This window comes from Mytilus californianus, unplaced genomic scaffold (genome assembly GCF_021869535.1).
Source record: "Mytilus californianus isolate M0D057914Y unplaced genomic scaffold, xbMytCali1.0.p SCAF_21, whole genome shotgun sequence".
In the NCBI taxonomy this organism is placed as follows: domain Eukaryota; kingdom Metazoa; phylum Mollusca; class Bivalvia; order Mytilida; family Mytilidae; genus Mytilus; species Mytilus californianus.
The window spans coordinates 1,344,265-1,356,543 of NW_026262670.1; the positions used below are offsets into that span (position 1 = coordinate 1,344,265).

The following is a 12,279-nucleotide window of genomic DNA, read 5'->3' on the forward strand; positions in this document are numbered from 1 at the left end:
ATATTCTATTTTCTATCTATTTATTTTTTATTGGCTTCATTCTTTACTTTCAATGATTGAAGTTTTAAGACAAAAAGTACTAAACCAAAATAAAATCAACACAATTTATAATATAGATAGAATCCTGGGTACCTCTATTAATGAATAATACAAAAGTTATAGGTACTTTTAATGTTTAAGGCCTTCTTGTGATATCTAAAGGCAAGGTTGTACTACAAAATGCCAACTAAAATGACAGACAGTGTACCAAAATATAATGGTTGTTTCCAAACTTTGTTTGGAAAATCGAAGTGATACAGGTATCATATATTATATACTTTAACCCTGCCGCATTTTTGCGCCTGTCCCAAGTCAGGAGCCTCGGATCTTTGTAAGTGTTGTATGATTGTTAGTTTCAGGTCATTTATATATTTCAAAGATAAGTATGACGTCTATTATCACTGAAAGAGTACATATGTTGTTTAGGGGCCAGCTGAAGCATGACTCCGGGTGCGGGATTTTCACGCTGTATTGAAGACCCTTAGTGGCGTTCGGCGGCTGTTTTCTGTTCATTGGTCGGATTGTTGTCTCTTTGACACGATCCCAATTTTGATTCTCAATTTCATTGTTAGTTTGATGTAGCAAATAATGATATGGATTTCTACAAACTTATTGGTATAGACAGCTATAAACATATACATGTATATAAAAGATATTTTTATTTGTTTCATATGATGTTTCTGTATGGTTAACTGCACATCAAGTAAACAAAAACATTCTATAATACATACATACAACATACATAATTTTAAAAAATATATCTGGTAAGGCTAAGTTTGCATGATGTATGTTAAATAGAAAGAAACATTTTCTAGCATATATGTTTTGAAAGTGACATGTTTATATATGGTTAACTCTACTTGAAAATCTATAAATATTGTTTAGGGGATATCTCAATGAGATGAGTATTCGTAGAATGACTTAATAAGAAAATATAACACAACTGTCTGTTAAACAGTCAAATATTCTACATCAGAATTCTCTATAAAATGAAATCAACCAAAGATAAAAGCAAACTGGCAGTACATAACATTTATAAGTGTTGATGTTAAATCGATTGAGGACAATACCCATCGAAAAGAAAAATGAAAGTTTGCTATATCAAACTCGGTGGGCCTCTATCATGTTTATTTTGACATAAAAGGTTCTGTTTGATTCTGAATACCCCGGGTTTATCCATGTAGTGCCATTATTAACTTTGCCCTGTAACCCCTACTTTTTATTTCAAAGTTTATAATATTTGGATTAAAAAGCCATTCATGAAAATCTTTTAAAATCTTTATTTTTTTTTTTAAAGTTTTTTAAAAGTAAAAGGGTGCTAAACTGCTAATGTTAAATAATAGAAAGATCTAGAGAAAATCATTTCCCGTCAAAAAGTCAATAACTTAACAATGAGGTCACACTCTTTCATTTATGTTTGCTTTTTTATAAACTATCAGTTTATAAGTCTTTTATAAAGCTTGTTATTTTCCAAAAAAAGAACAGCCAACACCATTTAACTGTCAATTTCCAATCAACCATAATTCCTGAACAGCAAAATTGTTAATCACGTTTATAAAAGAATGCACTGAACAAGTTAATTTCACAAGAACCAACATGTAAATGCTATAAACAATCATATAAATACTTGAGCATTAAACTCCAACATATACTACTGATGTATTTACATTCGACTATACCGAACAATCAAGTGTCTCAATTATCTATATAAGACTTATTACTTATATTTCTATATTACTTCACAATTAAATGTATTTACATGCGTCTTAACTGAACAATCAAGTGTCTCAATTATCTATATTAGACTAATGACTCATATTTCCGGATTACTTTACAAATAAAATGTATTAACAAATAATGAAGAATACAATTACTCAATACTATACATACAATTCAATGATGAACAGTTGAATGATTCAAGAATCTGCATTTTACAGCACTTTACAATTAAAAGAGGGGCGAAAGATACCAGAGGGACAGTCAAACTCATACATTGAAAATAAACTGACAACGCCATGGCTAAACTACAGGCTCTGAAGAGCCTGTGTCACTCACCTGTATTTACTGATACTTTGGAAATCATGTAAAATAGATTAAAATCATAATTAATAGTATTAGATATTAGATATTATAATGATATCTAAGATAATAACAAAAAACTGCAAAATTTCTGTAAAATTACTAACTCAGGGGCAGCAACCCAACAACAGGTTGTCGGATTCGATTGAAAATTTTATGGCAGATAAATCTAAATCTGATGAACATTTTTGCCACTTGTCAGATTTGCTCTAAATGCTTTAGTTTCAGAGATATAAACCAAAAACTGCATTTTACCGCTATGTTTTATGTTTAACCAAGTCAGCCATGATGGTTGGAAGGCAGGGTCATCAGACAAATTTTTTAAACTAGATACCCTAATAATGATTATGGCCAAGTATGGTTAAATTTGTCTCAGTAGTTTCAGAGGAGAAGATTTTTGTAAAAGATCACAAAAATTTACAAAAAATTGTTAAAAATTGACTATAAAGGGCAATAACTCCTAAAGGGGTCGACTGACAATTTTGGTCATGACAACTTATTTGTAGATCTTACTTTGCTGAACATTATGGCTGTTTACAGTTTATCTCTATCTATAATAATATTCAAGATAATAACCAAAAACTGCAAAATTTCCTTAAAATTACCAATTCAGGGGCAGCAACCCAACAACAGGTTGTCAGATTTGTCTGAAAATTTCAGGGCAGATAGATCTTGACCTGATAATCAGTTTTAACCTATTTCAGATTTACTCTAAATGCTTTGGTTTCAGAGATATAAGCCAAAATCTACATTTTACCCCTATGTTCTATGTTTAGCCATGACGGCCATCATGGTTGGTTGGCAGGGTCATCGGACACATTTTTTTAACTAGATACCCTAATGATGATTGTGGCCAAGTTTGGTTAAATTTGGTCCAGTGGTTTCAGAGGAGAAGATTTTTGTAAAAAGCTATCGACGACGACGACGGACGACGGACGCCAAGTGATGAGAAAAGCTCACTTGGCCCTCCGGGCCAGGTGAGCTAATAAAAAGACACACTATAAAATATCAATTGGAATGGCTTAACTCAAGCAAAAGATGTAGTGATCAAATGAACATCGTTGAACGAATAAATTTGATCTACGATACAATGTAAATATACTCCGTATGTAGGCGCTGCTGGAATGTTGCTACATTGAAAAGGAAAGTTCTCAATTGGGAAGCTGAAATCATCTCTTTTGTCGTAAAGTTTTGTTTTCAACCGACCCTCATTGTCAATTTCTAGATGTAAGTCAAGATATGAGGCAGACTTAACTGTATCTGTAGTATCCTTTATCTTTAGTTCGATGGGATAGATTCGTTCAACATAGTCACCAAATTTGTATTACTTAGTGAGAGAACATCATCTATATAGCGGAACGTAAAGTTAAAGGATTTTGCTAACTTATCTTTTTTCCTAAGAAGTTCCTGATGCATAGATGACGCATTAAACAACAAAACAATTAAAAAAAAATAGGACTAAAGTATTAACACTAGAATGCACTGAACAATCAAAACTTTATCAGAATGCATGGAGCAACAGAATGAATCATTAATCTATTGCATGATACAGTGAACAATCAATTGATTCAAAAATCTGCAAATATGCACTGAAAAAAAACCACACGAATCTACATAATTTTACACCAAGCAATTACATAACACAAGAATCTCTATCAAACTCAGGAATATGGACTAAAACACTCTTTAATAACAAAAACGTACATTTTAATTGATTTATAAGTTAATGCTTATTTAAAATGATTCATGAAAAACCCCAAGACTGCAGTTTGATCTAAATGTTTATTTTTGTTTGAAATATCAAAGAGAGAATCTGCCCCTTCTCTAAAATTAAGACTATTATTTCAGGGTGAACAGAAATAGAAATAATGTATCCATATAGAACGATTTTTGGTAAGCTATTCATACAAATTCTTTAACTGTTATAAATCAACATTTTGGCGGAACTAAAGGAAATTTAAAGGAGTCCAACCTTATTTAGATATGCAAAACATAAAAAAATTATCAGATTATTTCAGAAAACAAACTGAAAGATTTTCACAAAACATGCTCGATATGTTTCCTATCCTTAAAGTCAAAACATATTGTCCTGTTTTCATTCAACTATGATAATTCGACGAATACTGATTATGCATTGGTTTTTCCTATAGAGTCAAATTTCAGCTATTATGCATTGTTTCAACAACCATTTAATTCTTATTCAAACTGTTTGATAGAAAGATCAAGCTTAAGTCTACTTTTCATCGAAACTCTCAAGTGATAAGCAGCAAATGAAAGTATTAAAGGGGCACTAGCTACGAGATATATAAAAAATTTAAAATATGATTTTTTTTGTTGAATCATTAATGAAAGTAAAATAGTGAAATAATTATTCGCTTTTAGCAGCCAGTATGGTTCAATTTGTCGATATAAGCTAAGAAACATTGATGATGAATTATTCACTTGCAAGTGAATAATTCGACCTCATTGAATCCGTATTCATGTGAACTTCAATTTAACCCCTTAGCTAGAGATGGATAACGCATGCATTGTGCGTGTAAAGTTATTTAAAGGAAAAGAAAGTCAACATTGAAAGTGAAACAAAGGTAAATCATTTGATTGACTGATTCGATCCACAACAAATCATTCTTATACAGGTAAAAACGATGATAAACATATATTTTTAATCTATAATATGAAATTAAACAGACCTAGAAAAATCCAAAAGCACGAGTTCGCTTAATCTATTTATTTCTATATTTATGTTTACATCGCTTATATGGTCATCGGAGGACTTCGGAGGTCAACTCGATAGTTAATTAGATGGCGTCTAGACTAGAATACACATGAAACGAAGCTACATATTATCGAGGCCATGCCTTGTAAATTGTTTATTTTAGACTTTTAATAGATGGATAAATGTTATAAATTGTTATGAATCAAATTGGTGAACATGAATTTGACAGCTAGTGCCCCTTTAAGTTATTTTCTCCGTATATTAAATAATAAAATGCTTCGCTGAGCGCAGCCTGATACAACCGCAGAGGTCGAACCCTGAACAGTTAGGGCAAATTTGGACACAATATTCAAGCTTGATAAAGTCTGGATTTAGTTTGTGATCAAATTTTTGACATAAGATAGGTTTCTGACACAAAATAAATGCGGTCAAAGATCTTTTGCGCAATATGTGCATTTGATGACTTCTTCTTGAAACTTTTCAAATAATTTGAAATTTGAAAAATTTTGAAAAAAAAAAATATGAACCCCTTAAAAAAATTGGAAAAAAAAAATCCCCCAAACATTTTGAACCCCCCGCAATTGGAGCAATTACCCCCAAACTCAATCCCAGCCTTCCCTTTGTAGTATGGAACCTTGTAGTGTAATTTTAGAGAGATCCATACACTTAAACACAAGTTATTGTCTGGAAACTACAAAAATGCTTCTTTTGTAGCCCCCCTTTTAGCCCCTGATTCCTGCATGTTTGGGGCAATTACCCCAAACCTCAATCCAAGCCTTCCCTTTGTTATATGGAACCTTGTGGTTTCAATGTCAGAGAGATCCATACACTTACACACAACTAATTGTCCGGAAACTACAAATGTGCTTGTTTTGGGCCCCTTTGTGGCCCCTACTTCCTAAACTGTTGGTACCATAACCCCATTAATCAATCCCAACCTTCCTTTTGTGGTATTGAAATTTCGTGTAAAATTTCATAGAGATCCATTTGCTTAAACTAAAGTTATTGTCTGGAAAAAAAATATGTCTTCGGACGACGACGCAGTCCACGACGACATCATAGCATTATACATACCCAACAAATTTTTTGCGGTCATATAAAAACAAGAAATTATTTGAATCTGGAATTATTTTGAATTCCGACAAATTGATAAGAAAGGTTTGACACATGCTTAATGAAAAGTAACATAAATAGGGACGGTTAACCATGCGTGCATGGCTATTAAGGGGGTTATTTAGTTCCTACTGAAATATTAATAAAGTAAAATGAACCTTAGCCATGCGTGCATGGCTAACCCTACTTTGTTGGGTTAGTTTTCATCATAAATTTCTAAGTTATTTTCCCGAATGCAAAACTATTCCAGTCTCAAATTATTTCTTGTTTGAACTAGAATTTGCCCTAAAATTGCTATAAAATGTAAGTTTCAATTAAAACATATCATTTAACAATTAATCTTTCAGATTAATATATAATGAATACTTGTTTTCAATGAGTCCTTTTGTACTATCTTCCTTCCTTTTTATTGACCATTCACTGTGTATAATTTGGAAACAAGAATGTGTACATAGTACACGGTTGCCCCACTTGCACTTTCATTTTCTATGTTCAGTGGACTGTGATATTGGAATCACAACTCTAATTTGGCATTGCAATTATAAAGATCCTATCACAGAGAACATGTGTACTCAGTTTCAAGTTGAATATACATCAACTTCATCAACAAGAGTGCACACGCTGAAATGTCTCGCCTTCTTTACTAATCATTGATATTATGTTGGTAGTCCTTAATATAAAGCTTTATTACAACTGTCACATAAACTTAACATTAACAAAGTAAACTAAACATTGACCAATGAACCATGAAAATGAGGTCAAGGTCAGATGAACCATGCTAGGCAGGCATATACAGCTAACAATTCTTCCATACAACAAATATAGTTGACCTATTGCTTATAGTTTAAGAAAAACAGACAAAACACAAAAACTTAACACTGAGCAATGAACCTTGAAAATGAGGTCAAGGTCAAATAAAACCTGTGTGACTGACATATAGATCATAAAATATTTCCATACACCAAATATAGTTGAACTATTGCATATAGTATTAGAAAAAAAAGACCAAAACTCAAAAACTTAACTTTGACCACTAAACCATGAAAATGAGGTCAAGGTCAGATGACACCTGCCAGCTAGACATGTACACCTTACAATCATTCCATACACCAAATATAGTAGACCTATTGCATACAGTACAAGAAAAACAGACCAAAACACAAAAACTTAACTATAACCACTGAACCATGAAGATGAGGTCAAGGTCAGATGACACCTGCCAGCTAGACATGTACACCTTGCAATCATTCTATACACCAAATATAGTAGACCTATTACATACAGTATAAGAAAAACAGACCAAAACACAAAAACTTAACTATAACCACTGAACCATGAAAATGAGGTCAAGGTCAGATGACACCTGCCAGTTGGACATGTACACCTTACAGTCCTTCTATACACCGAATATACTAGACCTATTGCTTATAGTATCTGATATATGAACTTGACCACCAAAACTTAACCTTGTTCACTGATCCATGAAATGAGGTCGAGGTCAAATGAAATCTGTTTGACAGGCATGAGGACCTTGCAAGGTACGCACATACCAAATATAGTTATCCTACTACTTATAATTTTAACATTACAAAAAATGTTAACTTTTTTTTCAAGTAGTCACTGAACCATGAAAATGAGGTCAAGGACATTGAACATGTGACTGACGGAAACTTCGTAACATGAGGCATCCATATACAAAGTATGAAGCATTCAGGTCTTCCACCTTCTAAAATATAAAGCTTATAAGAAGTTAGCTAACGCCGCCGCCGGATCACTATCCCTATGTCGAGCTTTCTGCGACAAAAGTCGCAGGCTCGACAAAAACTACATTGACCAAAAACTTTGAGCTGAAGCAGGACAGACAGACAGACGAACAGACGAACAAACGAATGCAATAATGAACGAACGAACGAATGGACTGACCGAAAAAAATAATGCCCATAGTTGGGCCATTAAAATGTGTGCGATTAATTTACACCTAAATACATTTTGATTTCATCAACTAAGATACAAAAAAGGATGGATACATTCCATTTAACAAATATATAACCGAATAAATGATGGGTACATCCAAAAAGAACAACTGTCTGTAATTTGGACTTTGCAACAGCTATCTCTAGTGCACCTTTTTCTATGTGGTCTGTTTGCTGTACTTCATGCAGGGTTCATTTGAGTAGATTTGAAAAAGCAAGCTGATTTTTTTTTCTTCTTTTACAGAAATTGTTTCAATTATTTCCCAGTATTTTCATATTTCACTGTTTCGAACGATCTACTGGTCGTTGTGTTTTAACGTGTTGATTATTTCAAAGTAATTCTTCTGTAGACGTATTTTATATGCTGGAACCTCTTCTAAATCTAAAAAAAAATATAATTGTATGTTATAAATCAGTCAGTCCACTTTGACAATCCTTGAAATTAATATCATACATTTGGGTATATCATCATATAAGATACTGTAAATAAAGGCAACAGTAGTATACCGCTGTTCGAAACTTATAAATCGATAGAGATAAAAACAAATCTGGGTTACAAACTAAAACTGAGGGAAACGCATCAAATATAAGAGGAGAACAACGACACAACAAAAACACAACATTAAAATGTAACACACACAGAAACGAACAATAATATAACAATGGCCATTTTCCTGACTTGGTACATGATTTAAACCAACTTATTTTTGCGGATACTTTATTTCGCGTTTAGCCTTTTCTAGCCCATTTAGCGCTGATTTAATTTCGCGATTCTCAAATTTACTTAATGAAGTTAAGTAAGAAAAAAAGTTTTACATATTCCCGACGATTTATATTCGCAATATTTTTCTACTCGCAAAAGTTGCGAAAATAAATCGCTCTCGAAAATTAGTTGGTTTACAGATATATAAATGACCTTTTCAATTAATTTGCCTCTAATTCTAATTTATTAGTATATCTAGCCTCGATGTAGATGTACCTATTTGTTGTTTTAAGTTGCCTTCTAATAAATAGCTTTCTAATAAAAAGTTAATTTCTGTTTTCAATCATATTTACATTTCCTCTTAATCTTTCACAAATTTCAATATAGTATGCATATGTCATGGAATTTAGCACAATTTGAGATTTTAGCACAAAATCTCCTTGAAGGAAGAATGTTTCAGCCATTTTCTTGACCATGTTTGTAGTATTTTCGATTCTCTGTTAGAAGATTCAATATAATTAGCAAAAATCATACAATTCTTCAGAAAGCAATCATCAATAAACATTATAAATTAAAGGTAATAAAGAGAATCGCATTTTGGCTGATTCACGCTACAGCGTATACAATTTTAATCCTTGTTTCTATGATGGGTTTATTAGTAGGGTAAGGGAATTTATATGACTGATGGTTTAAGAATTTAGTGACGTCTAAGGGTCAATTAAGGGCTTATATTAATCCGCTATGTCGTGGTACCTTATCACTTATGATTTTTTTTATACTTATCAGCATATTTTATAAGTAATGAGATGTTCTAAATAATTCAACCTGGGCTGTATAGCCAGGGGACCCTAAAAGTGGGTTTAACATCAAAATTCAACAAAATAAAAGTTCAAACAAAGACATCAGTATGTAATATATATACATGTTTATCTGTTATGTGAAGTATAATGCTTTAATATTAATTAAGGGTGGACTAAAAGCTGATTAATGAAAACTAACGACATAAGAGCATACACATTCAATATCAATTACAAACGTTTTAAAAAGACAGTTGATAAGTTCATTACATCTAGCTTTAATATTTATAGATAATATGCACACATACAGATCCTACCTAATTTTGAACTTTGACAATCATTCTCCGACTCTTTTATCAAATTGTCTGCGATCTCGTTGTAACCACAATCTTTTAATACATCAATAAACACATTGTTGGTTGTCCCTCCCCTTCCAATCACTATATTGAGCAATTTTTTGGTCCGACCATCTTGCCTTTTGTCATTTTCAATGACGCGTCTGTCGTCTACTGATATTACCAAATGTGTCATCATTCGATCTAAGATTTCACTTACATCTAATATATGCTGCACGATATAGTTATAGTTATCTTTGATGGTGCCTGAAATCGGATAAGATAACACTTTTGGTAAGATACTTTTCATAACTGTTGTCTTTATATACTTTATTTTATTATAATGTGTCTTTTTCTGAGATCATTCTGTACATACTGCATATAAACGTTACATACGATACATCATAAAAATAACAGAGGTGTGGTTTATCATTGCGAATGAAACAACTTTGTATATTTAGTCTATTTGCTAGGTATTTTTATGCTTTTTATCGATATGACTAGCACTGTTCTATGGACTTTTACATGTTGGTCCTATGTTGTGCTGCTACACATTTTCCCCCAGGTTAGGCGCCCGTAAATCTGTTTTAATTCCACCAAATTCTATGTGTTCCTGTTCTGAGTCAGGAATCTGTTATGCAGTGGTTATTGTTGATTGCTGTAGACAATATATATATATATATTTTTGTTTAGTCATAAAGCTGACAGTTTGTCTTTTCTTTTGATTTTTTGTCACAGTTTACCATACCCACGTCTTTTATAGTTGACAATACAGTATGATTGTGTCTTGTCATTTGAACAACAGCACATTTTGTCATGTCGGCGCATTTTAAAGCTAGCTGACAAAACTATGTGTTTTGCTTATTGTTGAAAGCCATACTGTGACCTATAGATGCTTAAATCAACTTATTTGTCCAGTCAGCAAGCACATCACATTTCCCCATCGTATAGTTATCATTAAAACCTTAATCCCTGAGGTCAGAGGAAGGTTTCCTATGTAAGACTAATATAAAGACCTTCGAAGGGTACCCATCCATATGCCGATTCTATTTTTTTTCCACAAATGTAAAAAAATGTAATATCTTTATACTTTATTAATCATTGCATATGGTGTAGAGTATACAAATGACTGATGTATTTTCAGTTGCTCGACGTCTTGTGGAAAATGCATGTAAAGGAAAACATGGTGGGGAGGCATGCATAGCAGGAGATTATGTTTTGTAACTTGAATTGTCTTCTTAATCAAGTTATGGAAATTAACATAGATAAACTGTTAACACAGAGATATGTCTCGCCTTTTTGTAATTTTGATAATGCAAATGTTGAAATTAAAATAGCAATACTTCAACATGTAAGTTATGCAAATATTCAAAGTTGATGAACCATGACTGAAGATACATGGCTAAACAATCTCCATGGAATGAGATGTGCCAATGCTAAACTATGTGAAAGTTTCAAAGTCAATGAACCATGATCAGGGCTGGGGCTATATAATCTCCATGGAAACGATACTTTGCATACCAAATATCATTGACTTAACATTAGCAGTTCATCTTAAACTGATCTAATCACAAACTAATACATGTAAACTAAGCAAAAGTTTCAAAGTAAACAGACCATGACTGAGGGGGCGGAGTCAAATAATCTCCATGGAAATGAGATATGCCAATGCTTATACAACTGCATACCAAATATCATTGACCTACCACTAGTGGTTCCCCATAAATTGACCTAATCACAAACTAATACATCGCTCACCTGTTATTTTTTTGCTTAAATCTTTCATCAATGATTATTTTTGCTTTTTACCCATATGTTCCATTTTAGCCATGTTTATGTTTCTTGACGTACAAGGAAATGAAATACAAAATTTATACTAGATTCATTTGAGAAGATTTTTAAAGTTAAAAAACATAAAACTACTTGTGTAAAATTGTCCTTGAAGGGCAATAACTCCTTAAGGGGTCAATTGACAATTTTGGTCATATAAAACTTTTTTGTAGATCTTACTTTGCTGAACATTGTTGCTGTTTACAGTTTATCTTTATCTTCAATAATATTCAAGATAATAACCAAAAACTGCAAAATGTCCTTAAAACAACCAATTTAGTGGCAGCAACCCAACAATTTCAGGGCTGATAGATCTTGACCAATTGAACAATCTTACCCCATGTCAGATTTGCTCTAAATGCTTTAGTTTCTGAGATATAAGCCAAAAACTGCATTTCACCCCTATGTTCTATTTTTAGCCATGGCGGCCATGTTTGTCGATGGATACAAATTTCGGATACAATTCATAAACTAGATTCCTAAAGGAACATTCATTCAAAGTTAAGAAGTATTAGGCACAATAGTTTCAGAAGAGAAGATTTTTAAATGTTAGCAAACTTGATGATCACATTGCGTAAAATTGTCTTTAAAGGGAAATAACTCCTTAATGGGTCAATTGACAAATTTGGTCATTTAACTTTTCTGTAGATCTTACTTTGCTGAACATTATTGCTGTTTACAATTTATATATATC

At 32.4% G+C, this 12,279-nt stretch overlaps 2 protein-coding genes across 18 annotated transcripts in view; one reads left to right on the top strand and one right to left on the bottom strand.

Moving 5' to 3' along the window:
* The window catches only part of LOC127731904 (zinc finger C2HC domain-containing protein 1A-like), a 384,322-nt gene that overhangs the window by 142,272 nt on the left and 229,771 nt on the right, over window positions 1-12,279 (top strand). The window lies entirely within an intron of this gene.
* The window catches only part of LOC127731935 (uncharacterized), a 159,603-nt gene continuing 148,005 nt past the window's right edge, over window positions 682-12,279 (bottom strand). For 16 of the 17 annotated variants that reach the window (XM_052240785.1, XM_052240786.1, XM_052240787.1 and 13 more), the window contains 2 exons: window positions 9,738-10,022; window positions 682-8,302 (listed from right to left, as the gene is read on the bottom strand). In XM_052240785.1, coding sequence (XP_052096745.1) covers window positions 8,217-8,302; window positions 9,738-10,022 — 371 coding nt within the window. In that variant the 3' untranslated portion in view covers window positions 682-8,216. The remainder of the gene's footprint in view (window positions 8,303-9,737; window positions 10,023-12,279) is intronic. The other variant, XR_007995911.1, reaches the window with a different exon arrangement.